At 40.9% G+C, this 24,492-nt stretch overlaps 1 protein-coding gene across 2 annotated transcripts in view; it reads right to left on the bottom strand.

Moving 5' to 3' along the window:
- Positions 1-11,356: 11,356 nt before the first annotated feature.
- fmn2b (formin 2b) overlaps positions 11,357-24,492 on the bottom strand; it is a 482,131-nt gene continuing 468,995 nt past the window's right edge. For both annotated transcript variants that reach the window (XM_072580571.1, XM_072580572.1), the window contains 2 exons: positions 22,724-22,805; positions 11,357-12,480 (listed from right to left, as the gene is read on the bottom strand). In XM_072580571.1, coding sequence (XP_072436672.1) covers positions 12,430-12,480; positions 22,724-22,805 — 133 coding nt within the window. In that variant the 3' untranslated portion in view covers positions 11,357-12,429. The remainder of the gene's footprint in view (positions 12,481-22,723; positions 22,806-24,492) is intronic.

Raw genomic sequence — 24,492 nt, 5'->3', positions numbered from 1 at the left:
TGACGGCACTCCAAGATGAACCTTTGCCATCAACTACTACCCTCTGTCTTCTTCCAGAGAGCCAATTCCTAATCCAAACCTCCAACTCACCCTCAATGCCATATCTCTGTATTTTCTGCAGTAGCCTACCATGGGGGACCTTATCAAACGCCTTACTAAAATCCATATATACCACATCTACCGCTTTCCCCTCATCTACCTCCTTAGTCACCTTCTCAAAGAATTCAATAAGGTTTGTGAGGCACGACCTGCCCTTCACAAAACCATGCTGACTATCCTTGATCACATCATTCTTATCCAGATGTGCATAAATCCTATCCCTTACAATTCTCTCTAAGACTTTGCCCACAACAGAAGTGAGACTCACTGGCCTATAGTTACTAGGATTATCCCTACTCCCCTTCTTGAACAAGGGAACCACGTTTGCTAGCCTCCAGTCCTCTGGCACTACTCCTGTCGACAAAGAGGACACAAAAATCAAGGCCAATGGCTCTGCAATCTCCTCCCTTGCTTCCCAGAGAATCCTGGGATAAATGCCATCAGGCCCAGGGGACTTATCTATTTTCACCCTTGCCAGAATTTCCAACACCTCTTCTCTACATATCTCAAAGCCATCCATTCTACTTATTCGTGCCTCAGTATTCATATCGACAACAATGTCCTGTTCCTGAGTGAATACTGACGAAAAGTATTCATTCAGCGCCTCCCCAATCTCTTCAGCCTCCACACGCAACTTCCCATTACTATCCTTGATTGGACCTATTCCTTCCCTAGTCATTCTTTTATTCCTAACATACCTATAGAAAGCCTTAGGGTTTTCCCTAATCCTACCAACTAAGCACCTTTCATGTCCCCTCCTTGCTGCTCTTAGCTCTCTCTTCAGGTCCTTCCGGGCTACCTTATAACTCTCAATTGCCCCTATTGAACCTTCACGCCTCATCTTTACAAAGGCCGCCCTCTTCCATTTAACAAGGGATTCCAACTCCTTATTAAACCACGGCTCCCTCACACGACCCTTTCCTCCCTGCCTGATAGGTACGTACTTATCAACGACACTCAATAGCTGCTCCTTGAACAAGTTCCACATATCAATTACGCTCTTGCCTTGGAATCTACTTTTCCAATCCACACATCCTAAGTCATGCCTCAACGCATCATAATTTCCCTGCCCCCAGCTATAACTCTTGCCCTGTAGTACACACTTATCCCTCTCCATCACTAGAGTAAAAATCACCGAATTGTGGTCACTGTCCCCAAAGTGCTCACCTACCCCTAGTTCTAATACCTGGCCTGGTTCGTTACCCAGAACCAAATCCAGTATGGCCTCACCTCTTGTTGGCTTATCTACATATTGTGTCAGGAAACTCTCCTGCACACATTGCACAAACACTGACCCATCTAACGAACTTGAGCTATAGCTTTCCCAATCAATATCAGGAAAGTTAAAGTCTCCCATAACAATCACCCTATTACTGTCACTCTTCTCCTGAATCATCTTCGCAATCCTTTCTTCAACGATTCTAGGACTATTAGGAGGCCTGTAAAAGACTCCTAACTGGGTGACCTCACCTCTCCTATTCCTAACCTCAACCCAAACTACCTCAGATGGCAAATCTTCGTCCATCTTCCTTTCCACCGCTGTAATACTATCTTTGACAAGCAAAGCCACACCCCCCCCTCTTTTGCCCCCACCTCTGACCCTACTAAAACATTTAAACCCTGGAACCTGCAACAGCCAATCCTGTCCCTGATCTAGCCACGTCTCCGTAATAGCCACAACATCGAAGTCCCAGGTACCAACCCACGCTGCGAGTTCACCTACCTTATTTCGTATACTTCTGGCATTAAAGTATACACACTTCAAGCCACTCTTCTGTTTACAGGCACCCTCCTTTAAGATTGATGCCATATTCCTAACCTCCCTACACTCCAGGTCCTGCACCCTACAGCTACAGTCTGGGTTCCCATGCCCCTGCAGAGTTAGTTTAAACCCCCCCCAAGAGCACTAGCAAACCTCCCCCCAAGGATACTGGTGCCCCTCAGGTTCAGGTGCAGACCATCCTGTTTATAGAGGTCCCACCTTCCCCAGAAAGAACCCCAGTTATCCAAGTACCGAAATCCCTCCCTCCTGCACCATCCCTGTAGCCACGCATTTAACTCTTCTCTCTCCCTATTCCTCGACTCTCTATCACGTGGCACGGGTAATAAACCAGAGACAACAACTCTGTTCGTTCTAACTCTGAGCTTCCAACCTAGCTCCCTAAAAGCCTGTCTAACATCCTCAGCACTCCTCCTACCTATGTCATTGGTGCCAATATGGACCACGACTTCAGGCTGCTCCCCCTCCCCCTTAAGGACCCGGAAAACACGATCAGAGACATCACGTACCCTTGCACCTGGGAGGCAACATACCAAACGTGAGTCTCTCTCGTTCCCACAAAACCGCCTATCTGTGCCCCGAACTATCGAGTCCCCAATTATTATTGCTCTGCTCTTCTCCACAGGGTTATTACAGGGTTATGGAGAAAGAATTTGCTTTATGCCCATTAGGATTGCTCTTTGAAAGTACAGAAAATTCTTGATGGACTGAGTCAACTCGTTCGGGTGTGCCATTCTCTGATGTTACTTGCAGCTTTTCTGTTACTGATTTTAAGTCATGCAAGTTTTCGTTTCCGCCTAAGCTGCTCTGGATCCTGCAGAGCTAGCAGCTCTGTGAGAGAAACCTACACATTCACGAAGGCAATAACAGCAAAATACTGCACAGGGTGGAAATCTGAAATAAAGACAAACAGTGCAAGAGAAACTTAACAGATCTTGCAGAATCTATGTGTAAAGAAACGGTGGACGGCACGGTGGCTCAGTGGTTAGCACTGCTGCCTCAGAGCGTCAGGGACCCAGGTTCGATTCCAGCCTTAGGCGACTGTCTGTGTGCAGTTTGCACGTTCTCCCTATGTCTACGTGGGCTTCCTCCAGGTGCTCTGGTTTCCTCCCACAGTCCAAAGATGTGCAGGTTAGGTGAATTGGTTATGCTAAATTGCCCATAGAGCTAAATGCATTAGTTAGGAGGAATGGGTCTGGGTGGGTTACTCTTCAGAGGGTCAGTGTGGACTAGTTAGGCCGAAGAGCCTGTTTCCGCATAGATTAGGGAATCTTAAAAAAAACTAACATTTCAAGTCCAGCAACTTTTCTTTAGAACTGGAAGGGTTTGGAAAATGGTTATGTTTTTGCTGTTAAAAAGGGGGATGGAGGAACAAATGAAAGCAAAAAGCAGTAAAAGAGAACAAGATAAATGATTCAAAAGGAAATTCATGTTGGAGAGAAGAGCAGAACCTGGTCAAGGTGGGCACTCACAAACATTCTCAATGTCTCCTTCTTTTCAAGGGGAAGCCTGCTTTTCTCTTGTCTCAGTGTGTCATAGTGCACCTTGTTGTTAGGCAACAATCCATTTTCTTCCCGCGTCTTTGACCCTTGTTTTCGAAAGCTTTGAATTATTAATGTGGAGTCATATATGAAGCCTTAGTTAATATATACACATGTAAACAAATAGTCAGACAACTGAATACCACTCTCAGAACTCAAAAAAAAGTAACAAACTCCACACAGAATACAACTTTAAAAAGCTGATCCTGTTCACTTTAGAACTCAAGTTTTCAGATGATTATTATAAGATGTCATGCACTTTCCCAGCACAGGTCTCTAGCTTGTCAGTAAAGGCTGCATCTTGAAGGTCACCGCTCAGTATCAAACTCAACTGACCAGGAGACACTCTCATTGCTAACGCCTGCAGTAGACATATCAGAAATTTTTGTACATTGATAATCAATGGGCCACATTACAAATACAGTTACCGTGGAAATCAAATATTGGACACTGAGTATAAATTCAGAGCTTCAGAATCAGAGGCAGTGATGCTACTGTCATGCCACAAGATGACCTTAGCAAATATTTCAGTTTTACAGTGGGTTTCAGTGTTTCACAATCAAATAATATTTTCCTTTGTTTTCCATACAATTGTTGGTGGGTTTCCACTCGTTTCATATTGGTTTGTGATTTCTGGTGTTCTCCTGGGGGACAAAGCTTAGCATGTACTTAAAGCAAGCAGATGAGGACCAGACATCAAACTTGATGGAATTTCTCCATGGGACATCGTAACAAGGTCAGCATTTATTGATGATTCCCAACCATCCTCGAGAATGAGGTGTGGAGTTGCTTTTCTGAATTGTTGTAGTCACTGTTCTGTTTGAGATATATTCCAGAACTTTTCCTAGCAATAATGGAGAAATAATACTTCTAGATCCAGGTTATGGACCAGACAAAATGACTTCAAAATATAATGTAGTCTAAATATTACACTTAGCTTCAAAATAAGAAAACGTTAATGTGTTGAGTTCCAGATGCAATTTGATTGGTTGATCTACCAGACTTAAAACACACTTTGTTCATACACTATAATTAAAATACAGACAAAATATAAAAGAATGCATTTAACTGTAACTGTACCAAAATGCTTAATAAAATAATCTATTAACTGCTACTGCTGAAATATAGTAACATCCCATAAACATCCCCTTGTCAATTCTGGCATCAGAAAGAGAACCCTGGCTTTTCACTATAACAGAAAGAATAAGAGCTTCCACACGCAGCTTCAAGAACCTAGAGACTGCAACTGAAGGCTAACGATAAAGAAAACCTTGGCTCTGTGGGAGCTTGACTCCTCCTCACTATTCAGGCTGCTTCTATTGTTCCGACTTTTAAAAAAAAAATCCAAGGTTTCACAACCTGACTTCTTTATTGGCTTTTGAGCAAATTGCTCACCATCCTCTGTCTCAATTTCTCTTCATAATTAAAAAAAAAGACAAAATACACCTCTTAAAGCCATAGTATCTTCACAATGCTCAACTAAGGAGGTGTGACACCTGGAGGGGAAACTGGGGTCATTCCTATGCATTTGATGCCCTCGCCTTTCCAGGAGGTAGAGATTGCAAATTTGGGAATTGCTGCTGAAGATACATTTGCAATAGTAATTCTGAGGATTCAAGTATTATGGTTGGAAATATTTTGGACTATTGCACACATTTGTGCTCTAGTCTTGGTAAGTTTCCAATAAGTGGGTCCCAACTCCAACATTTCTCTTTAAGTGCCTGCCCAGCTGCTGAAGGGCAACCAACAATGATGAGGTATTAACGGGAGTGTTGTGCAAAAAGACTTGAACATCCATTACTTCAGGCAATGAAATACAGATGGAGACTATCCCCTCTAGCCAGGATTGTGATTAAGAACTGATTGCAGGCAATTTGAACTGTGCGTGAACTGCATGCTTATACAAAAACTGTTTTGAAACATGTGAATTATAAAGGCCAATTTTTCTCATCCTTTGGGCCTAGGAATTGAGTCCTCTTCAGGCACAAATGTCTAACAGACAGGGCAGAGCCTGAAGTTAAGACCCACACCTCTTTCACAATGGCTGAAGATTTCTGGGCCACTACTGATGGAGTCTGCCCTGTATCTTAAGCATCCAAATGATCAGATGGCAAATTTAGTTGAGGATCCCAAATAGGCAATGTCCCTGCCATAGACTTGAAACTGGCAAGAAGGTTCACCTGAATCAAAAACCAGTAAAACTCGTGAATGAAACATATTGGTCCAACTTGTTTTGTTTACTTGAAAATGGAGCTCTGGTCTGCCCAGCACATGAATTTCCAAATACTAATTATTTTTTAAAACAAACTTTTCTCCCCCTCCCGGTGACTGAAAATATTTATCACTTCAATTGCTTGTATCAACCATGCTTAGCAAACATTCCTTGCAAATTACTTATGTTAAAAAGGCTTTCTTTTTTCCAAACACCATGTCTTTCTTTGTAGATATCATTTAATTACCTCCTGACTCCAAGCACGTGCACTCCAATTCTTCCCTTAACTTTTAAGAATAAAAAAGCTTAAAGGCAGTATTACCACAGACCGACAGGATTAATACTGAATATGTTGCTAGGCATAGAATATTTGCTGTTACTACAATAAAAATCCTCCTCTTCAAAGGAGTGGACAGAGGGAAATTGGTGCAATGGATAGATGTGTTGCATTAATTATTTAAGGAAGCTGTTTTGGCACCACACTAATTAAGGAGTTAAAATGAATTAAGCAATGTCATAAAAATACTACATATTTTCTTGCTGCAGAGTTTGAGAAATATGCAATTATAATCCTTGCTTTAACAATATGTTTCAACATTATAGATTGCTTTACTTAGGTTTGCCTACAATTAGTCTACATTTTTTTTAGCCTTTTTCATGGATTTAAATGTTCAGAAGGTCTTAACTGGGAGGGTTTTGAGTAGGAGGGGGATGAACAGGAAGAGAAAGCATAGTGAAAGTGATAGCGTTCAAGGAATTTTGGTAAAGGAATTAACAAATTAACAATACTCAAGCTAAGCATCATGTTATGGGAGTTGTGGATGAGGAGGCTGTGGGCATGAATGGGTGCTGAAACTACTGAAACCATATAATAGACCATAGCTGAAATGATACATAATGTAAACTGCAATGATGGATTGGCAGGAGTTCAGACAAACACTGGAGCAATGCCATGAATAAATTTGAAAACAAAACCAAGTGTTTTCATAAAATCACACAGCACAAAAGGAGGCCATTTGTCCTCTCGTGCTTGTGCTGGCTCAGAGTTATTTAATACTCACTCATTTTCTACACAGACCTGTAAGTGTTTCCTTCTCAAACATCAATCCAAAGTTTTATTGAATTTGCTGTGACTACCTTTTCAGACAGCATGTTCTAGATCATAACAGACTTCTTTAAAATGTTACCCAAGCTCTCCTGTGGTTCTATTCCTTGTCTGGTTATCAATCCAAATAGAACAGCAGTTATTTAATGGCAAGTTAAAGATGCTGGTCTCTTATTGCTGACACTGGGCACAAAACCCAAATATCAAACTCACATAAGGGGTCATCAGATAAACACACGTGGGAGAAAAGAATGGAATGTACAACTTGAAGCAGTAAAATGGGACAAGGATCAAATGGAACAAACATTAGCAATGGGAAAGTTTGAAAGACAACATTATTTAGGTATAAAGGAACTGAAGGGGAAGCTACACTAAAGGCTCTTATCCAAGGGGACATATACTGATATTGGAGGCAGTCCAGAGAAGGTTCACTCAGCAGATAATAGAAATGGAGAGTGTCTTATGAGGAGAGCTGGAGGAGCTTAGGCCTGTACTCAGTGGAATATAGAGGAATGAAAGGTGACCTTTTTGAAATATTCAAGGTATGTAAGAGACTTGATAGGATAGATGCAGAAAGGTCATTTGACCTTGTGGGACAGACTAGGGCCAAAGGGCATAATCACAATATCAAGGTTTTGGTGAAGCTGTAGAGTGGATCTACCAAAATATCTCCAGGCATTATAGCTTTTCAATTCTAGGGAGAGATTGGAGACGCTTGGGCTGTGATCCTTAAAGCACAGAAGGATAAGAGGAGAGTTAAGAAGGGTGCTCGAAATAATGAGCAATTTTGATGGGAGTAAGACAAATGATTTTCAGGACCAAGGTTGGTAACCAGTGCAGAGTGATCTAAAATGATCAACAACAGAAACAGGGCTGACCTGAGGAATTATTTTTACACCATTTATGATCTGAATTATATTGCACAAAGAGCTGAATTTATTGACAACATGCATTTATACTATGCTTTAAAACAAAGATGCTTCACAGAATTGTTAACATAATTTGGAAATGAGATACATGAAAATATACTTGGGCAGATGAACAAAACATTTGGTCAGAGGTAGGTTTTGAGGAGTGTCTGGAATTAAGAAACTGAAGCAGGAAGATAGAATAGGGAGAATATTCACAGTCTTGGAAGCAAGACCACTAACGGCAGAGGGACTAAAATTGGGGATGTGCAATGAGGTCGTTCAGATGCTTTGGCATAGTGTTGGTGCGGGTAAGTGGGGTTACAGTTATGAGACTGAAGGAGATTACAAACACAGGGTGGGGACAATAAATCTGGAGGGGTTTGAAAACATGGATGCAGATTCTAAAACAGAGATGGTGCCCGTGCCCAGTGAGCACAAGTTGATGAATGGTAGCTGCTGGCATTTAGGATATGACTCGGGAGTACTGGGATGATCTTAAGCTTGTGGAATGGGGATGACTGGAAGCTGGTTGGGGATGTATTGGAATAGTTAAGTCTGAAGGTAAGAAAAAGCCACCTGAGGGTTTCAGTCAATAACCAGAAGCCAACACAGAGGCAAATTTGAATTGTGCTAGGAAAGGGAACATAAATTATCTTAGTGGTGGCAATATTCTAAACAGAATCAGAGTGATCTTCAAAGGGAAAAAGCACAAGAGTATGGTAATAATTTGATAGTCAAGTTAAACAGCTTGCACAGCATTATAGGCTGAATTGCCTCTAAGTGTTGTATCATTTTGAGTTAGGCCAGTGTGATCAAGTGTTGTAAATTAGCACTGAAAATAATAATTATTGTTGACCGGAAATCTGAATAATATGCAAATAGTTGATAGCATATTCTCAAAATACACTGGAAAGATCAGTTACCAAATATTTTCCTTCATTAATTAATGCAATGATATCACTACTACGCTCCATGTTGTCCTTCAATTATAAATGTTGGAAGGAGAAAATGAAGAAAGATTGCATTTCATATTCAAATCTCAATCACTAAAACATTGGTCACTCACAATTGAATGAAATTAGCTCATATTTCCACTTTCATTACTGACATTCTACAGAACCACTTGATTTTCAATCAGCAAAGCAGAAGGAAGTCAGAGTTATGTCTTTATATACATGTAACCTGATTCCAAAAGGATAGTGGACCATTGGGAGGCAATAAAATGTTGAAAATTATTGCCTCTTTTTTTGACCCCACATTTTACATTTGGGACCATTTAGCAGAAACATATCTTATGAAGAGTTATAGCTTTTATTTCATAGAAGTGAATTCTTACATCATTGTGTATGGTTTAGTTAATGTTTGACAAACAGACGTGGATTGGTGTTTTAAAAAAAATAACTGCACACAGTTGTTTGGTCGAGTTCATTACTTTTAAAATGAGAAGGAAAAGCAGCTAATAACTACAGAAACAAAACCCTATGCTGTAGGCTATTCCATCCAACAGTACATGTGGTCATATTGAAAGTGCAACATGTGTGAAGATGATCAGGAAATCAATTTACTGTTATGTTTAAATGTTTAGAAAAGTTTTCCAAACTTCTAAATGGTGACAGAATATTATTGCCAAAAAAAGTGATTTTATTCAATGCCTACTGTTTCCTAACCTTTAAGTGAATCTCCCAAAGTGGCTTTAGTACCTTTCAAGTATGTTTTGAAAGCTTGCCTGTTAAATTCGCACAAGCAATCTTTGTAAATGTGTGAAAACCAGGACTGATATGGAAACACACAACACACAAAGGCAAAAACACTGAGGGGGAGTGCAGTGTTCAAGCACAAAACTATACCTGAAATACAAAGTGGCAAATTAGTTATTTTTAAAAACCTGTGACAAAGGTGCTTCCACAAAACCAATCAAGTGACAGAACAAAACAAAAAGTTTCAATGTTGACACATACCACAATTGAAATAGAAACTAATTGATGACCCAAACATAAAAGCATGGACTTCAAGTATGCTAAAATCCTTTTGTCACAACATGGATTGCTTATCCTTCTTTTAAGATTTTGTATAGTGTATTAACATTAGTGTATTATTGTGACATCAGCAATTCCTCTGTCGGATTAGTGCAATCACCACAGGTAATATTGACAAATGAGTCCATTTATGTTTCAGTCCAGTCTACTGCTGTTGACTTGATTAATTTATAGACCATAACCTCTTGTTAATGTGTAGTGATTAAAATGTGTGATAAAAGTATGCCATAAATTCAACCACAAATATGTTAGACTGCACTTAGGGCATCTCAAGAGAATTGCAACATTAACTGCTAACTTTTGTATTTGGGAGTTCAAATTCTTGGTTTGGCTTCTTGCTGGTTCCTCTTAAGGTCAACTGATTAGGATGGATTTACTGCTTGCAAATTATTGGCAAGGTCTTGATTTGTATCTGGGAGATAGAGACATCAAGTTTACTGAGCACTGCATTTTCAGTTTTAGGTTGTCATGTTGCATAAGAGAAAACGTTGGGAAGAAAACAAAGGCTGCAATGCAACCAATGGGTTTTTACTTTTACTTCACAAACAGAAATGAAAAAAATCTATTCAAGCTCGATTAAAGCAGAACATGCCTGAATAAAAAGCCCAGCAAATCCGATAGCATCTATGGAGAGTGAAACAGTTATCACTAAAATGACTATTTGGAATTTTATCAGTTACAGGTAGTTCTCCTATAATGCCTTAGTTGCATTCCAGTGAAATCGCCTTAACAGAAAAGTACTTCATAGAAATATGGGGCCTATGGGAAAAGTGGGGTTTGGTGCAGACCAGCAAAAGAAAACACTCACGATTGCTCAAAAATCACCCAAAAGCCCAACACAAAGAAGGTTTAAGTTATATTTATTAACAAAAGTAAATTTAACACATTACATTGAAAAAAATATTGTTATCGCAGGGACAGAGAGTCATCATCACCACCACCTTCAGTTGTAGCTGCTTTTGCAGAAGTGGATGGTTATGGTTGATGCTTGGGGGTTGGTTTAGATTGTGCGATATGCAGGTACAAGAACAAATTAGAAAGGCAAATGGTATGCATAAGAGTAATGCAGTCCTGCAGGAGACATACAGGGCTTATACAAGAATACTCTTGTCTCCGAGGGACAGCAATGAACATTCATGAGTTTAATTTTTGAGTTGAAGCTGCTCAATGTATAGCACTGTACCTCTCTCACCCTGCTGGAAGCAAAACAAAGCATGCGAAACAATCCCCACTGGAATTGTGCTATTGCGAACAGAGATAAGCGCTCTTGAAAAAAACATTCCTTAATTCTTCAGTGACATTAAAGCCAAATCATACTGCCGGAACACACTTTATATGAGAATTACCTGCAATACAGATTCGCATTATCTGCAGTCAAGGTAGTTACCATAGTCTTACCAGATCTTGAGCTGCTCTCTCATTATAGAGTAATGACTGATAGTCATTTAACTTGATAGTCACCACGCTGCAGGTGAGGGGAGAAGTTGCGATGAAGGGTTCTTTGTGGTAAGTGAACCCACTCTGTTGGCATTACTCTATACCACTCTGCCATCTAGCCAAACTGAGCTAAATGACCCTGATCATCCACAGTATGTTGTATTTTTTCCAAGTGAAACATTACTCTTGCATTTAATAAATAGAGCACAACACAGTTAAATATTCCACAAAAAACACGAGTATTAGTCAAATTTTATTTATCTGAAAAAACCTACAGTACATTTTATATAAATTAACAGTTGTGGAAAGAAACTCCAAATAGAAATACTAAATACAGTATTGCACTTGGCGATTTTAACAGACTATTGTCAACTTACAGCATTATACAAATATAAGTTATCCTGACACAATAGAATCTAAAGTCGACATGCTGTTATATACCTACATTTAAATAATTTAATATCTTGTCTTATGAACAGCAGTAAGACACCAAATTTACATTAAAAACACAAAAAACTATGAGGTGTACAGATAAATGTTATTATAATAGCTTTAGAACTTAATCCTAGTAAAAGCTGAACAGTAGTGCATTTCAGTGCCAAAAACACCCCCAGCAGACAAAGCTCCACCTTAATATTAGGAAATGTCTACCACAGGCAACCTGTAATCTCCTTCACAGCTCATCCTAACCAAATTCAAAATATTTGCAACTTTTAATTGAGTTGATTATCCCTTCACGATGAAATTTGCCCATGCTTATACCTTGTTGAGTACAGCAAGTCAGGGGTTATAAAGTATTATTTAAGAAAATAACTGTTCTATTTCTCATGCATTGTTAATGTTTATCCATTTGGACAAAAATTCAGAATCTGTCCAAACGATTACATTAATTATGTTCTGGAATATAGATATATATATATATATATATTTGATGTAAAATACACATTACCAGTGGAAGGATCAAACAACTTCAACCACTGATTGTGTTGTCCTCATCAACAAGTCATCAGCTCATTAGCTACTGATTAAAGACCTGAAAATCCCAGCATCCCCTCAGGTCTGAAGTTTGCTCTGAAACACTTCCCAGAAGATTTTGCTTCTCTATTGAGCATGCAGTCAGTGAATGAGATGCCCTTTAAATAACAGATGTAAAGAATAGTACAGTAATATGGCTGAACATCATCAATAAAATTGTAAGTTATAACATCTCCTCTATGCAATGGACATAAAAGAGTGTGATATGTGCTGTTACGTGGATACAAACAGAAAAGTTGAAGGGAAAGCTGTTACGGATCTACTCTTTAATTTCTAAGGATAAGTTTCATTAACGCGCTTGTCTTTCATGGTCACTTTTGCTTTCTGTAAAAGAAAAATAGAAGTGGTTAAAATTTGCATGTTATATCATAACTCAATTACACAAATACAAACACAAATTCAACCAAGATGAATCGATAGAAGGCGAACTATATATTTTGACACATTTTCACAAGGAACCCAATGCCACTTTATATATTGCATACTCCTGAAGTCCTTCTGTCTGAAAACAGCAGGGGACTCTCTGGAACTATTGGCTAAAGTCATAAAGGTAGAATGCGGCTAAAAGTATAGAATTATAAAGCATAAATGGACATTAAGCGACATAAGGAAATAGTAGGATAGAAGAATTTTAGTTTTAAAAAAAAAGGCTGATCTCTGATATCTAGTAGGAGTGACTGATCTTCCAAGGGTGGGATACAGACCTTCTGTTTCTTATAATGTATGTATATTTTCTACCTTATTTAACATCTGGAAGACACATTATAAAAAATTCCTTTTGCCTCGGCAATGAAGGAAAGTAATCCTTACGAGCATCTTTCCTACAGCTTTTGAGGACACTGAAAGGAATAAAGTAAAACCAAGTAGAAATAGTTGAAAACTCTCATGCAGCATTCCTATTAATTGATCCTATTGTTGGGCTAGTGATATGCAGAGTATGAATGAATGCTTTTCTTTTTTTCACGACTATGTAATTGATGAATAATAGCCATACTCTTAAGAGCAACAGAATTATTGTGTTTATAACTACTAACAATATGGGCTTATTCTACTACATGTTGGAGGATATTTGACTAGAAACATTAGGCAAATAAAAAACAATGAGTAAGATTTTCTACAACACTGGGTCTACTGGTATAGTTGAAACAGAGGAATACATTTCAGGGCCAAATGTTTAAAAGCACAGAATTATACCATAACATAAAATAAGAATGGGTTAATTAAAACACAAAACAATCTGAGGAAGAAAAAAAAGCTCAATTTTTGGACACTGTACCTCTATGGTGAAATCTAAGTCAAGATCCTGAGGCATATTATTACTGCTTCTCAGTTATTTGCTTTTACTTTAATTGAATAATTGCACATTTCATTTGAGATGCAATGCTTTTTACAATATCAGCTTGAAAGAAAGTAAGTTTGTAAACAAAGTTCTCCTGAATTTAACTTTACTTTGAATTCAAAGGACTGGTGAAGTCCACCAAAGTAAATCTCTTATGTACTTCTATTTTTCAAACCTGTGCAACACTACTTTGCTGTTTGAGCTTTGCTTGTTTTACTGAAGTTTTTTTTATTCACTCATACGACATGGAGGATGCTGGCTGGCCAGCATTTATTGCCCATCCATAGCTACCCTAGAACTAAATGGTTTACTAGGGCAGATTTCCTTTCCTGAAGGATGTTAGTGAGCCAGATGGGTCTTTTTGACAATCGGCAATGGTTTCATGGTCATCAGCAGTTTTTTATTTCAACATAAATTTTTTTCTAATTGAATTCAAATTCCACCATCCATGTGGTCCCCAGACAATAGTTGAGCTTTGGATTAATAGTCTGGTGATATTATTACAGGTAGACAATCCTTTATCCGAAATCCGAACTATTTTCATGAAGTTTTTTTCTCATTAACAAGATTGTTTGGCATGCAAACTGTTAACCTAATTCCACACCCACAACTCGCAGCACTCAGATGTGACATGGGGTCGTGACCCAGGCAGGTGTCAATTCTGTCTCAGGGCCCGTAGTACTCACGATGCATTTGCTGTTCATTAAGATTTTTAATGAAATTTCACCACTAAACTGTCACTTACTCCGAAATTCGAAGAACCCTGAATTCCGAAAACCACCTGGTACCGAGGGTTTCGGATAAAGGATTGCATATCTGTACTAGGCCTTTGCCATCCCATTTTCCACTCTTATTGCAGATTATTGAAAGGAAACACATTCCTTAAAAGCACAAGAGTATTCTCAGGTTCAATTGAAAGTTTGATTCAGTGAACGCGCTATAAAGTCAGTATCATGTTGCCACATGCCTCGGCATCATTATTTTAAAGGGTGAAATCTAGCTCAAATACAAGATGGTGCCAGTGACTTCCACTGTCGTTTGGAACAATAATGATCATCTTCCAACTGCTTCTTTCATAAGCAACAATAGATCAGGGAAGAACTGGCAGGAAAGTTTGAAGTGTCATCATTGATAAGTCAATTCCCTTCATCATTCAAGGTTCCCCTTAACACTGATATCATCACTAAAATAGCATGAGCCGCTCAGAGATTATGGATCAATACTTTGCTTTGAAAAAACTTTTTGCTTCTGTCTTGACACTGACTGAATTGACAAGTGCACTTTGACAAAATTGAAAAAACTGAGCTGGGACATGCTCACCATTTTTGAGGGTAGAGGAAATTGATTACAAAGATGACAATGTATGTTCTGGCATTTGCCTGAATCGAGTGCAGATGTCTTATTCCAATTGGATAAAGTAATGATCCTACACTCATTGCAGGCCCTAATTTCCCATCTGAGACTTCAACTGGCATTTTCAGACACTTGACCAGGATGAACACCTTACTTGGTGACGGCCAAAGGCCACATCAAATTATCTCAGGAGACAGCCTACTAGTATTATCACTAAACTATTAATCCAGAGGCCCAAGTAATGTTCTCTGGACCCAAGTTTGAATCCTGCCATGGCAGATAACAGAATTTGAATGCAATAAAACTGCAATTAAGAATCTGCTGATGACCATGAAACCAACATGGATTGTCAGACATCCCATCTGGCTCACTCATATCCTTCAGAGAAGGAAATCCATCATCCTCACCCAGACTAGCCTACATGTGACTCCAGACCCACAACAATGCGGTTTACTCTCAATCACCCTCTGAAATGGCCTAGCAATCTTCTCAGTTGTACTAATCACTACACAACATCTCAAAGAAATGAATCCAGGTGGATCACCTGGCATCGACCAAGGCACTGGAAAAGACAATGGCAGTAACAGCTCTGTTGACCCTGCAAAGTCCTCCTCACTAACATCTGGGGGCTAGTGGCAAAATTGGGAGAGCTGTCTCACAGACTAGTCAAGCAACAGCCTGACATGGTCATACTCATGGAATCACACCTTACTGACGTTGTCCCAGACAGCACCATCACCATTCTTGGACATGTTCTGTCCCACCAAAGGTATACAGTCCCAAGGGAGTTGCTCTGGGAGACCTCATCATTGACTCCAGACCTCACAAAGTCTCATGGTTTCAGGTTACAAAAGGGCAAGGAAACCTCCTGCTGATTACCACGCAGCGTCCTCCCTCAGCTCATGAATCAGTACTTCCTCCAACTTAGAGGAAGCACTAAGGAAAGCAAGGGCACAAAATATACTCTGGGTAGGTGATTTCAATGTCCACGACCAAGAATGGCTCAGCAGCAGTACTACTGATTGAACTAGTTGGGTCATAAAGGACACAGCTGCTAGACTAGGTGCACAGCAGGTGATTAGTGAACCAACAAGATGGAAAAACATACTTGACCTCATCCTTACCAACCTGCCAGCTGCAGATGCATCAGCCCATGGCAATTTGGGTAAGAGCTACCACCGCACAGTCCTTGTGAAACAAAGTACTGCCTTCACACTGAGAATAATTCCATCTTGTTGTGTTATACTACTACTGTGCTAAATGGGACAAACTTCAAACAGATCCAGCAACTCAAGACTGGGTATCTAGGAGGTATTATAGACCTCCAGCAGAAGATTTGTACTGTCTGCAACCTCATGGTCCAGCATATCCCCCACTCAACCATTACCATCGAGTCAGGGGATCAACCCTGGTTCAATGGACAGTGCAGCAGAGCGTGCCAGGAGCAGCACCAGGCATACCTGAAGACGAGGGGTAAGCCTGGTGAAGCCATTAACTTGCATGTCAAACAGCATAAGCAACAAGTGATAGACAGAACTAAGCAATCCCACAACCAATGCATATGATCAAAGGTCTGCAGTCCTGCCATGTCCATCACGAATTGCAGTAGAAATTTAAACAATTTGCTGGAGGAGGCAGCTCCACAAACATTCCTACTCTCAATGATAGAAGAGCCCAGTACATCAGTGCAAAAGATTCGCAGCAATCTTCAGCTCGAAGTGCGGAGTTGATGATCAGCTCAGTATCCTCTAATGGTCCCCAGCATTACAGATACCAATCTTCAGCCAATTCATTTCGCTCCATGTGATCTCAAACAATGGTTGGAGGCACTAGATACTGCAAAGGCCATGGGCCTTTACAACGTTCCAGCAATAATACTGAAAAATTGTGCTGTGGGCCTTGCCCCTCCCCTAGCCAAGTTGTTGCAGTACAGTTACAATACTGGCATCTACCTGACAAATGTGGAAAATTGTCTAAGTATGCCCTGGACATAAAAAGCAAGACGAACCTAACTGGCCAATTTCCACCCAGTCAGTATACTGTCAATCATCAGTAAAGCGATGGAAAGTGCCGTCAAGGCAGCACCTACTCATCGATAACTGCTTAGTGATGCCCAGTTTGGGTTCCGCCAAGGCCACTCAGCTCCTGACCTCATTACAGCATTAGTTTAAACAAGGACAAAAGAGCTGAATTCAAGACGTGAGGTGAGAATAACAGCCCTTGGCATCAAGGCTGCATTTGACCAAGTGTGGCATCAAGGAGCTGCAGAAAAACTGGAATCAATGGGTATCAGGAGGCAAATTCTCTGGTGATTAGAGTCATACCTGACACATAGGAAGATTCTCATGCTTGTTGGAGGTCAGTCATCTCAGCTTCAGGACATCTCTGCAGGAGTTCCTTAGGGTAGTGTCCTACGGCCAAACATCTTCAGTTACTTCAATGACCTTCTCTCCATCATATGGTCAGAAGGGGGAAAGTTTGTTGATGATTGCACATTGTTCAGCACCATTTGGGATTTCTCAGGTAATGAAGCAGTTCATGTCCAAATTCAACAATATCTGGTCAATATCCAGGTTTGGGCTGGTAAGTGGCAAGTAACATTCATGCCACACAAATGCCAGGCTATGACCATCACCAGTAAGAGACAGTCCAACCACTACTTCTTGACATTCAATGGTGCTACCATCACCGAATCATCCACTTTCAGCATCCTGGGCAGCACGGTTGCACAGTGGTTAGCACTGCTGCCTCACAGCGCCAGAGACCCGGGTTCAATTCCCAATTTCAATCACCTATGTGTGGAGTTTGCACGTTCTCCCAGTGTCTGCGTGGGTTTCCTCTGGGTGCTCCGGTTTCCTCCCACAGTCCAAAGATGTGTAGATCAGGTGAATTGGCCATGCTAAAATTGCCCGTAGTGTTAGGTAAGGGGTAGATGTAGGGGTATGGGTGGGTTGCGCTTCGACGGGGCAGTGTGGACTTGTTGGGCCGAAGGGCCTGTTTCCACACTGTAAGTAATCTAATCTAATTATTGATCAGAAACTCAACTGGATTCACCACATAAACATAGCAGCTATGAGAGCAGGTCAGAGGCCAGGAATACTGTGGCAGGTAACTCACCTCCTGACTCCCCAAAGCCTGTCCACCGTCTAGAAGGCACAAGTCAGGTGTGTGATGCAATACTCTCCATTTGCCTGGATGGGTGCAGCCCCCACAACACTCAAGAAACTTGACACCATTCAGGACAAAGCAGCCCACTCGATTGGCACCACATCCACAAGCATTCACTCCCTCGACCACTGACACTCCGTAGTAGTGTGTACTATCTACAAGATGCACTGCAGAAATTCACCAAAGATCCTGAGACCCATGACGACTTCCATTTAGAAGGACAAGGGCAGCAAATATATGGAAACACACCACCTTCAAGATCCCCTCCAAGTTACTCATCATCCTGACTTGGAAATATATTGCTGTTCTTTCACTGTTGCTGGGTCAAAATATTGGAATTCCCTCACTAATAGCATGTGGGTCGACCCACTGTAGGTAGACTGCAGCCATTCAAGACGGCAGCTCACAACCAAGTTCTCAAGGGCAACTAAAGATGGTCAATAAATGTTGGCTCAGCTCACGACACCCACATTCCACAAAAATGAATAGAAAACAATGGATTATCTTATCAAGTTAGAAGGAGTGGTGCTTCATTCCTCAAAGTGATGTCAGGGTACTCTTGATCATCTCCCTTCCCACCAATCTCAATCACCTACTCTCCACCTCACTTAACTCTGGACATTAACCACAGGAAGCCATTACAATCCTGACATGACAGCAATGTCAGGCTGTCTACTTGGAGTATACTTCTCAACACATTGATGGAGGCAACTTTTCATTCTGGGCCTCTTCATTCCCATATGTTGATCATACACACTGTTAAATTGAACCTGCAAATGCATTTGGCCCCAAGGTTTCATTGACCTGCATCTCAAATAACTCCAGGACCTGTATGCTCTGCTGTACAGGACTTAACTATAGTTGGCAAGGTGATGTAATTTGCACTTTCTAACTTTTCATTAACATGTGAACTAAACACAGCTTCCTATTATTAATATGTTGGAGCTTCAGTGGGTTTTTAAAAAAAAAGTATGATTATTCTAATGGAATACAAAATTACATTGATAATTTCCATTTTTCAAAGCATAAAAAAGCATTTCTGTTGTAGCTTTCACAAGATCAATATCTTGGGCGAACTTAAGGCGTGGATCGGTACCTGGGACTACGATGTTGTGGCCATCACGGAAACATGGATAGATGAGGGACAGGAATGGCTGTTGGAGGTTCCTGTTTACAGATGTTTCAGTAAGATTAGGGAGGGTGGTAAAAAAGGAGGGGGGGTGGCATTGCTAATTAGAAATGGTATAACGGCTGCAGAAAGGAAGTTTGAGGGGGATCTGCCTCTGGAGGTAGTATGGGCTGAAGTCAGAAATAGGAAAGGTGCAGTCACCTTGTTGGGTGTTTATTATAGGCCCCCCAATAGCAGCAGAGATGTGGAGAAACAGATTGGGAAACAGATTTTGGAAAGGTGCAGAAGCCACAGGGTCGTAGTCATGGGCGACTTCAACTTTCCAAATATTGATTGGAAGCTCTTTAGATCAAGTAGATTGGATGGGGCGGTGTTTGTGCAGTGTGTCCAGGAAGCTTTTCTAACGCAGTATGTAGATTGTCCAACCAGAGGGGAGGCCATATTGGATTTGGTACTCGGTAATGAACCGGGACAAGTGGTGGGCTTGTTAGTGGGTGAACATTTTGGTGATGGCGACCACAATTCTGTGACTTTCACCTTGGTTATGGAGAGAGATAGGTGCGCACAACAAGGTAGATTTTACAATTGGGGGAAGGGAAATTACGATGCTGTAAGACAGGATTTGAGGAGTATACGTTGGGAGCATAGGCTGTCAGGGAAGGATGTGGTGGAAATGTGGGACTTTTTCAAGGAGCAGATACGACGTGTCCTTGATATGTATGTACCGATCAGGCAGGAAAGAAATGGTCGTGTGAGGGAGCCTTGGTTGACGAGGGAGGTTGAATGTCTAGTAAAGAGGAGGAAGGAGGCTTACATAAGGTTGAGGAAACAAGGTTCAGACAGAGCAGTGGAGGGATACAGGATAGCCAGAAGGGACCTGAAGAAAGGGATTAGGAGAGCTAAGAGAGGGCATGAAAAATCCCTGGCGGATAGGATCAAGGATAACCCCAAGGCATTCTATGCGTATGTGAGAAACCTGAGAATGACGAGAACGAGGGTAGGTCCGATCAAGGACAGTGGTGGGAGACTGTGTATTGAGTCGGAAGAGATAGGAGAGGTCTTGAACAAGTACTTCTCTTCAGTATTTACGAACGAGAGGGACCGTATTGTTGAAGAGGAGAGTGTGAAACGGACTGATAAGCTAGAAGAGATACCTGTTAGGAAGGAAGATGTGTTGGACATTTTGAACAACTTGAGGATAGACAAGTCCCCCGGGCCTGACGGGATATATCCTAGGATTATGTGGGAAGCAAGAGAGGAAATTGCAGTACCGTTGGCAATGATCTTCTCGTCTTCACTGGCAACTGGGGTGGTACCAGGGGACTGGAGAGTAGTGAATGTTGTGCCCCTGTTCAAAAAAGGGAATAGGGATAACCCCGGGAATTACAGGCCAGTTAGTCTTACTTCTGTGGTAGGCAAAGTAATGGAAAGGGTACTGAGGGATAGGATTTACGAGTATCTGGAAAGACACTGCTTGATTAGGGACAGCCAGCACGGATTTGTGAAGGGTAGGTCTTGCCTTACAAGTCTTATTGAATTCTTCGAGGAGGTGACCAAGCATGTGGATGAGGGTAGAGCAGTGGATGTAGTGTACAAGGATTTTAGTAAGGCATTTGATAAGGTTCCCCATGGTAGGCTTATGTGGAAAGTCAGGAGGCATGGGATAGAGGGAAATTTGGCCAATTGGATAGAAAACTGGCTAACTGGTCGAAGTCAGAGAGTGGTGGTAGATGGTAAATATTCAGCATGGAGTCCAGTTACAAGTGGAGTTCCGCAGGGATCAGTTCTGGGTCCTCTGCTGTTTGTAATTTTTATTAATGACTTAGAGGAGGGAGTCGAAGGGTGGGTCAGTAAATTTGCAGATGATACAAAGATAGGTGGAGTTGTGGACAGTGAGGAGGGCTGTTGTCGGCTGCAGAGGGACTTAGATATGATGCAGAGCTGGGCTGAGGAGTGGCAGATGGAGTTCAACCCTGCCAAGTGTGAGGTTGTCCATTTTGGAAGAACAAATAAGAATGCGGAATACAGGGTTAATGGTAGGGTTCTTGGTCAGGTGGAGGAACAGAGGGATCTTGGGGTCTATGTACATAGATCTTTGAAGGTTGCCACTCAGGTGGATAGAGTTTGTAAGAAGGCCTATGGAGTATTATCGTTCATTAGCAGAGGGATTGAATTCAAGAGTCGTGAGGTGATGTTGCAGCTGTACAGGACTTTGGTTAGGCCACATTTGGAGTACTGTGTGCAGTTCTGGTCGCCTCACTTTAGGAAAGATGTGGAAGCTTTGGAGAGGGTGCAGAGAAGATTTACCAGGATGTTGCCTGGAATGGAGAGTAGGTCGTACGAGGATAGGTTGAGAGTTCTCGGCCTTTTCTCGTTGGAACGGCGAAGGATGAGGGGTGACTTGATAGAGGTTTATAAGATGATCAGAGGAATAGATAGAGTAGACAGTCAGAAACTTTTTCCCAGGGTACAACAGAGTGTTACAAGGGGACATAAATTTAAGGTGAAGGGTGGAAGGTATAGGGGAGATGTCAGGGGTGGGTTCTTTACCCAGAGAGTGGTGGGGGCATGGAATGCACTGCCCGAGGGAGTGGTAGAGTCAGATTCATTGGCGACCTTTAAGCGGCATTTGGATAGGTACATGGATGGGTGCTTAATCTAGGATAGAAGTTCGGCACAACATCGTGGGCCGAAGGGCCTGTTCTGTGCTGTATTGTTCTATGTTCTATGTTCTATGTTCTATCAGTGCAACCCAAAGCGCTTGACAACCATGAGGTGTTGGCAATAGAGTCTTCCAGATAGTTTGTTTCTTAGTAATTCTGAATGAGGGATAAATATTGGCCAGATCATCAAGGAGAATGCTCGTGTTCTTCTTTGTAATAACATTACATCTGCCAAAAAGAGCAGAAAGGCCTCACTTTAACAATCAGCCGAAAATGAACACAGAGTATAGCACTTCTTCAGTGGCAATGGCCCACTGGTATATTCAGAGACTGTTTATCCAAAAACCCCGGAACGCTCTGGGGTAATGGGTTCAAATTGCAGCATGGAAGATGGTGGAATTTAAATTCAACGAAAATTTGGCATTAAGGGTCTAATGATGACCAGTGTTGATCGGTGCAAAAAACTAAATCTCTGGTTCACTATTGCCCTTTAGGGAAGTCAACTGCTGTCCTCACCTGGCCTGGCTGACAAGTGTCTCCAGACTCTCAGCCATGTTGTTGACTCCTAACTGCCCTCTGGACAATAAATGTCAGCTTAGCAAGTGATGCCCACATCCCGTGAAATAATACAAGCAGTGTCAGTCTGTAGTTTTTGTGGTCATGTCTTCAGATTGTGACCTGACTACCAACTGAGCCATGGTCAACCCTGCACCAAAATGCAGCATTTTCTTTCAGCTTTTAAAATAGTTTCCCATGAGTTCTTTCAACAGAGTCATGGCCAACGTAAAATTCTTCTTTCTGAGGCCAGAGTTAATAATTCAGAGAAAAGAAAAGTTGTCGCATGAGTCAAGTAGATAGTAAATCTAATCATCCCAGAAGGCTTGGAGTTCATCATTTTGCAAGACATCAACTTACCATCCCAGTTTTGACTTTTTCCTTGACAGAGTAAGACCGTTCTTTCTTTTGACTATGTACATGTGCTTCTGCTTCTTTGATCCTACAAAGAAAACAAACCAAAAGCAGTTATTCTACAGATGTGCAGTCCATCGTGAAATGGCTATAATAAACAAGTTGGCAAACACAATGTGATCATGGCAACGCTGACCTAAAAATGTGGGTCAGAAATCTGGATAATAAAATGCACACAGCAACTTTGAACAAAAGTGGATGTCCAAGGAAAAAATGTTGGTTTCCAAAGCACCAACACTGCCCAGACACTATCATCTGTATATGTGACAGCAGATGGGGCCAATAAAACTTAGCTCGAATAAGGACCAAGTCGTAAGAAGATGGGCAGTTCTGTCTAAAATGAAGGCTTAAAAGTGATGGCAGAGAATATTGGGAACAATTTAAGAGCTACATAAAATTTTGAAACTCAAAAGTTTAATTAGCTTGTTCACCATGAAGTTGCTTACAAGTAATTAACAATAAGTAGAATATTATATTACTCAGAAAGAGAGTTGCATTTCCCTAATAGAGCTAAGATAACTGCTTGGTTTTCAATACAATTTGCAGTATAAACATCTTTGTTGACTGATTTACTGTACATATCATTGTGGAAAGATTTTGATTGGCACGTGGAGTGCTTTGAAGTATTCGGGTACACGTCACGTACAAAACTGACTTTCTCCATTTGTAATGTTAAATGTCAAACATTTGGCAACACTTGCAGAAACAAATCAATTCACTGTGTTCTTGGACTAAACTAAAAAAAAAGCTTCAACTGTGATGGATTTTTAGCAGCATTGAACTCTTCCCTCAGAGTTGAAGTTAATGCAAAAGGAATGTTTCAGGGTGGCTTTAAAAAGTTTATCAAAAATGTATACATTTTACAAATTGTGTCTTCAGGCTAAACCAGTAAAGATGTTTCTTTCATGTAAATATTGGATCATTTGGTTGGAGATTTAAGCTATCTAACTTCAGGCTTTAGGAACACACCTTAAATTAATTTCGTGCAAAGTTAGACTGCTTTTTCACATTTTTTTGCCACAGTAGATGGGTTGGGGAATGTGTTGAAGATTGGAAACTCTAAGGAAAGATCTGGCACTCATTTCAAATCGTTGTCATTTTTACTACTGCCCTTAGTCTGTAGCAATGATATTAGACAATCATTAGATTGTTCTTCCAGCTTCACCTTTTTCCCCACTACTAATTAAGGCAGTTGAGGAGCAGATGGTATCATAAGCACGAGCTAAGGTTTGAGCATCAGTGTGTTGAGAAAGTAACCCCTGCTTTGCAGGTCAAAGGAGTCTCTTGCTTAGAGTGTTAGAATCTAACCAGGCAGCAAGGAGAAAACAGGACAAAAAGAAAATTTCTCTTGCTGTGAGTTTTGCCAGTCAATCACCGAAGGATAAACGAGATATGGAGTTGACCTAAACTATAAAGGCCAAAAATCCTGAAACTGACTGATAAACCAACAATGATTGATAACCTACTCTTCACGAACCACCTAGTGACAATAAAATTACTCTTGTTAACTCAAGAAAACATGGGTAAATCATCTCCTTTTAAAACATACATGCCTTTGGGAGAAAGGCATCAAGGGAGGGATCTATTATTAAAGAAAACAATCTTGTTGAAAGGGGAAGGGTGAAAAGGAGAGGGAGCGCTTTCATCCTTCCAGAACCGTGAGCTTAATAATTAGGGTATCTATTTGGAACTACAATAATGAGAGAAATTTTGCC

Source organism: Chiloscyllium punctatum, chromosome 11 (assembly GCF_047496795.1).
Source record: "Chiloscyllium punctatum isolate Juve2018m chromosome 11, sChiPun1.3, whole genome shotgun sequence".
Classification (NCBI taxonomy): domain Eukaryota; kingdom Metazoa; phylum Chordata; class Chondrichthyes; order Orectolobiformes; family Hemiscylliidae; genus Chiloscyllium; species Chiloscyllium punctatum.
The sequence above is the reverse complement of the archived record's forward strand: the minus strand, read 5'-3'. Positions and strand labels throughout refer to the sequence as shown.